The sequence below is a fragment of the Helobdella robusta genome (assembly GCF_000326865.2).
Source record: "Helobdella robusta unplaced genomic scaffold HELROscaffold_8, whole genome shotgun sequence".
Taxonomy (NCBI): Eukaryota; Metazoa; Annelida; class Clitellata; order Rhynchobdellida; family Glossiphoniidae; genus Helobdella; species Helobdella robusta.
This window is the reverse complement of record NW_008705459.1, coordinates 4,252,257-4,258,426: the sequence shown is the minus strand read 5'-3', so window position 1 is coordinate 4,258,426 and position 6,170 is coordinate 4,252,257. Positions and strand designations below refer to the sequence as shown.

At 32.6% G+C, this 6,170-nt stretch overlaps 1 protein-coding gene across 1 annotated transcript; it reads left to right on the top strand.

Moving 5' to 3' along the window:
- Positions 1-379: 379 nt before the first annotated feature.
- Positions 380-5,941, top strand: HELRODRAFT_189769 (hypothetical protein). Its single transcript, XM_009032253.1, is given in 12 exon segments — positions 380-669; positions 1,166-1,236; positions 1,371-1,512; positions 1,676-1,795; positions 2,108-2,174; positions 2,438-2,497; positions 2,914-3,036; positions 3,538-3,681; positions 3,829-4,378; positions 4,421-4,584; positions 4,606-5,060; positions 5,080-5,941. 9 exon segments carry the CDS (start codon positions 416-418, stop codon positions 3,991-3,993), a joined length of 1,146 nt encoding a protein of 381 aa, XP_009030501.1. The 5' UTR covers positions 380-415; the 3' UTR covers positions 3,994-4,378; positions 4,421-4,584; positions 4,606-5,060; positions 5,080-5,941.
- Positions 5,942-6,170: the final 229 nt, after the last annotated feature.

The following is a 6,170-nucleotide window of genomic DNA, read 5'->3' as shown; positions in this document are numbered from 1 at the left end:
GTCCCCAAATAGGACAACGTATCCATGCCGCCCTGTTTATTATCACATTAATGCTTGAGAGTTGAGACAATCAGTGGCTGATCTAGACAACTTTGACGGGAAGCCAAAGTTTTAAAAAATATTTCACGACTGAGTGGGTAACTCCGATAAGTTGATGACCTCCCAGCCGGCTTACTGTTACTGTTCTTCCATTGTCTATTGTCTTATTTAGATAGAATATATTAAGTATATGAAGAATAATAGTATATATATATCCTAGCTTATATTAGAGCTTATACTTGGCATGTGGCTTGTTCATCAATAATACAATTGCCACATTTTACCAGCATTTAATTATTTAAAAGCAAACTTAACTCAGAAAATGACGGAAAAAAGTTAAATTAATTTCAAATCATCTGCGGAATCGCCTAGCGACATGACGTTATTTAATTGCAAATTAAAATTTTTATTTCAGATTTTAATTTCTTTGATTTTGTTACTGATTTTTAACGAATATATCGTGTATTTTTTAGTCCTGTTAAAATGTCAGTGGCCCACACTAACAACCTCAATCAAATCTTCCTCATCCGTCAGCAGCGTGTACTCTGGCGAGTTTTTAAAAGTTATGATCCTGGCAGACGTTCATCTTCTCGGGTCCCGAGAGGGTCATTGGTTTGACAAACTAAGAAGGTTGCAATTTTTTAATTGTGGTTTTTAATTTTTTTAACTTAAAATTTCAATTTGAGACTTTAATAAATGGAAATTTTATTTTTCTTAAATTAAATTTTAAGCAAAATAAAATCATAAATTAAAATTTCTCAATATGATATACCATAAATAAATAATTATCATTATAAATAATGTAAAAGTAAATATAATAATTGTTAAAGTAGCGATAGAGATCATCATCATGTCATACATTTTTCATTTGTAATAAAATCTAAATTAATATAAAATCACTGGAAATACATTGGATTGTAATGGTTAATGAAATTATGCTTCTTTTAAATCTAAAGTAATTAAATTTTTAAAAAATATGTCGCAGATTGTTAACATTGTTGCCAATCAGTTAATAAAAGTTCTGTTTTAATTTCCAAACTATGAATCAAATTACTTGCAAGTTACTATGCTGTGGTATTTATTTATTGAATTAAATTTAAAAGTAAAAATTAAATTATTTTGATAGGGAATGGCAGATGGAAAGATCATTCCAAACATCCATGCTAGTACACGACCCTGATGTTGTTTTTATATTAGGCTAGTATCAAATATGCTCTAATCTAATATAATCTTATTAATAAATCAAATGGTTATGTTTTGTTTCAGTTTTATTGTGAATTAATTATTTCACATGATTTATAATAATAATTTATGTTTTATTCATATTCAAGGTGATTTATTTGATGAAGGAAAATGGTGCTCCGATGCTGAATTCCAGTATTACGTTAATAGATTTCGATCAAAATTTTCCACTCCAGAACGAACGAGGCTGTACGTTGTTGCTGGCAACCATGATATGGGCTTCCATTATGCGTTCGGTCTTTTCTATCCTAACTTAGCTTAACACATTTCAATTGGTCTTATTTTCATGATAATTTTTTCCATTATTCTTTCATAATTATATCTGCAATGTTGAAATTATTAGATTAATTCAACAGTAAAAATAAAACTAAATGAAACTTCAAACATACTCCAGTATAGATGATCACAAGAGGATGAGGTTCAGTAAGCATCTGTCATCACCACTTGTCCAGTTGCTGATTATCAATGGAAATGCATTTGTACTGCTGAATAGCATGGCGTTTGAAGGGGATAGGTTAGCATGGTGTTGTTGTCGTCGTTATTGTTGTCAATGTTGTTACAATTGGTTTGGTTTTCAGTGTTGTTTGGTTAGTGTTGTTTTATCATAGCTGTTGTGTTAGTATTGTTTTCTTGGTTGATGTAATTAATTTGAGTTAGGCTGATGGAAAAGTGATACTTGGTATTTAAAGTTGGTTTGTTGTTTTTAACGCCTTATTGGATGTTGCTGTGGCGTGTTTGAGTTTTTGTAAAATGTTATTATTGCATTGTAATTGCATTTATTTTTAATGTTGTAGTTATAAATGTTCTTGAACCCGTTTGTAAGCAGATGTAGCATGTGCACAAAGGCTGAAAATGAACTCAATGACATCATCAAAAAATTCAAGTGTGCCCAAGTGTGTTGTTTTTACTGCTGTGCATTTCACTCAAGATGGTTCATGTTGTCGTCATTGTTGTTGTTGTTGTTATTGATGTTTTGAGGACTGTGTTGATGTTCTTTGATCCTATTGCTGTTAATGTCATGGATAGCAGTTGATATTTACGTTGTTGTTAATATTTATTTGATAATAATGGTGTTGTATTGTAAATGTTGTTTGCTAATATTTTTAATAAGACATCATCGTGTTGACGTATTTCGACATGATGACTGACACGACAGATTAATGGAGACGATTGCATGGGAAACCAGGTGACCTACAATCCACCAATCATAATGCAGGTCATTATCTATTTGACATTTCTTATGATGTTGGCTTTCTATTAAAAATATTCAACCCTTCATTAACTTTATATTGTAATTTCATTTTTATCTTCCAGTTAAGTTGATTCTGCTTAAAATATAAAGCTCTGCTTGGCCGTATCAAGTTGTTGTTTTTTAAAATAAACTGAAACTAACCAATAGCATCTTTTGATGGCGGAATCATCTGTGATCTAAATTAAGCATATTTTCTTGCATGTACATGTACACATCAATCTAAAACTAATGTACAACATTTAAGCGTCTTTTCTTGAATATACATGTACACATCCATCCAATACACACACACGCTAAACAGAAATATTTAGAGGTTTGTACGCGCAAATCCACAAAAAAAAACCTGAAAGTCACGCACCTGCCATCATACAATACAACAGCACTTCCCACTGTACAGGGAGTCAGATGCCAACTGCAGCGGTCCAGACTCCAGTCCTGAGGATGAAAAATTTATGATGATGAAACCGAAATGGGACTGTCTGGATAGGAACATTTCTAATAAGGTTTTTTCTGTCTGTTGGTTTGTCTGTTTGTTTGACTGTTTGCTTATTTGATTGTCTCTCTGTCATGTTTCTAATTTTTTAGATTTTACAAAACATCTATCAATGTAACTCAATAGTTGCGGTACTATTTTAGTGTGCTCTGATGCGTGCTAGTGTATGTGTCAACGTCAACCAACATATAGTGATCCTTAAACGTTCAAATGAGCAGGATGTTTGGCTTGCTTATGCTTTCAATCCTAGAGAAATATTAAACAGTGATGTTGGAAAATTATATTATTCAGCTTTTGAAGATTTGTCATCAAATATAAAATTGGCAGCTACAATGTAATTTTTCTCAATAGAAAATATATTAAGTGACTTTGCATCTTTCCAATTGATAATATGATGTATTTATTTGTATTTCATCACAAAATATGATCAAGATATAATATGAAAATGGCGCTATATAAACTACAAAAGTTGATCGATTGGTTCATTGGTTATTTTTTATCGCGATATCAGATACTGACGAGTTTGAAGCCCCGCCTCGTTTTCTCAGGTCACACCCACCATTTCTGCCTGACACACCACAACAGAAATCAGACACCTGAGTGGACTGTTCCCTCATTCAGCTGGAGGTACAAAAATCTCCCCAGCTTTCTCATGGTTGGTGCCGATGTTAACCTGAAAAATAGTAACCGAGAAAAAGTAGAGATGTGAGAATAGTATTACCTGACGACTCGTTATTATGATATATTGAACTATTAAGATATTTTCATCTGTGTTAAACTATTAAAATATTTTTGAAAACAGATGTCACTAACGCCAACGGCCTACGACATAAGCAAATGCTACTTGCCGACGGAAAGTGCAGTCGTCAGCACGTACAAATATGGAGTGGCCGTCATCTTCGTCTTCTTCCTTTTATACAAAAAATTCAACTGGTGTCACAGGAAAAGTGCGAATAAATTTGGTTGAATGAGGTCACGATCAATTTTCTTTGTTTTATTATTTTTATTTATTTATTAACACAACATTATAGGTTTTTGTTATTAAAACTGTCTATCATTGTTACTGTTATTATTGTCATCTGTTTATGTATTTTATTTTAAAGTTATTGCATAAGAACATTAGGTCTGTGTTCTTTTGTTTTTAAATGACCAAATTCACACGAATTATTAATTATATATTAATTATTATATTATATTATCATTATAATTATACATTGATTGTATATTGTTTTCATTTCATATAACCTTTCAATGTGTTTAATTTAAAAAATTTTATCTGATAGCATTGTGCAAGCAACTGCGTCTGTAACAAAAATCACAACATTACAGTCAGTATATAATTATGTACGATTGTTTGGGCGTTGTATGTATGTGTTTGTGCATTGTATATATATATATATATATATATATATATATATATATGTATACATACATACATATATATGTATTTATATATATATTTATGTATATATATATATATATCATTTATAACAGTTTGATTTTTTGAACATAGACATACTTGGTTTTATAGCTATTGTTGCTGTTGTTATTAATCAAAGAGTAATCTTCTTGATCTTCTTGAATGATTGTAATCATCAAATAAACTGCAAAACAGAAAGATGCATTAGCACGAAACAAAATATCGTAATAAAATTACAAAAAAAATATATATATAAAACCAAAGACCTACCCTCAAATTTATCGTGTGTGTGTCTTTGTGTCTGTGTGTGTGTGTCTGTGTGTGTGTGTCGTCGCGGCGTTATAATTAGAGTTAAGTGCCTTTTATAATCATGAATTGAGGTGGCACGGCAGGTAGACATTATTGGATGATTTGAAAAAATGAATGGCGGACTGAAATAGTTCAACTAACTGACTGACTAGACGAAACCATTCGTCATTTTACAATTAAAAAGTGATAAACGAACGAATACATGTCAATATTTGCGTGTGTATATACATACGTACGTGTGGAAGTAATTTTAAAAAATTAGCATTATCATCGCGCCATAGATATTACAAATCGATACTGTTGTTGTTAACATTTTTAAAATGTTGTTAGGAAAATGAAAAAAAAACTCAATCAATAAATCAAACATTATTTATTATCATTTGTTTTGAAATTTAACGGTCACAAACTAATGTTTGATGTTTGTTTTGTTCGGATGTTGTTTGCTTTAAACTTTGTTGGCATGTGCATTTCAGTAGCAGCTGTTGTCATTTCACAGAACCAACGGATAACCAGCCAACCAACCAACGAATCAATCAACTGACGAATGAGCCAAGGATCCAATCGCAGCATTGGTATGGTCCAGTGGTAGCCAGCTTTGGCTTGATCCATCCAGTGACCATGGAGTCTGTTGTCATAGTAGCCGAACTGTTGACCGGAGCCAACAACATCTCTCTGAAGATGAACTGAGTGGGTGACGCCGTTATAATGACGTCACTGTCGTTTAATTCGTTCAACGACGGAAGTGTGGCTGATGACGACGACGATGATATGTTCAGTGACGATGACGTTGAAAACGATGGCTCGGTTGATGATGACGACGATAGTAATAGTTGTGATAGAGACTGCAGAGATGATGGCGGTGATGGTAATGATGAAGAAAGTTGGTGTAATGATGATAATGATGATGGAGGTGATGAAGAAATGGAGGAATCAACTGCTGCCATTAACTCCAGTGAAACATTATCACTCGGAAAAGATGATGATGGTGATGTAAGTGCAGACGATGACGGTAATGATGAGAGGCAATCTATCTGGCAAATGGCCAAGTTTGAGAGTGATGTTTTCGTTTCAATTAGCTGTGAACATGCTGGCAGGGATGAGGTCAGTAACGGTGTCGATGATGATGATGGCAAAAATGATAATGATGATGATAAAAGTGATGATGGTGATAGCAAAAATGATGATGGAGACGATTCTTTGTCTCTTATTGATGGATTTGCAGCAACAGATAGCGTTAAAGTGGAAGATAATAATGAAGAAGATGATGATGATAGTGTTTCGGATTCTAAAAATGATGATGATGATGGAGATGATATAACGTATTTAAGCTCTGAAATTGTTGAAGACGATGTCGTTATTAATGAAGATGATGACGAAGACAACTTCATTACCTTGCCTTTGTCGTCACTATCATA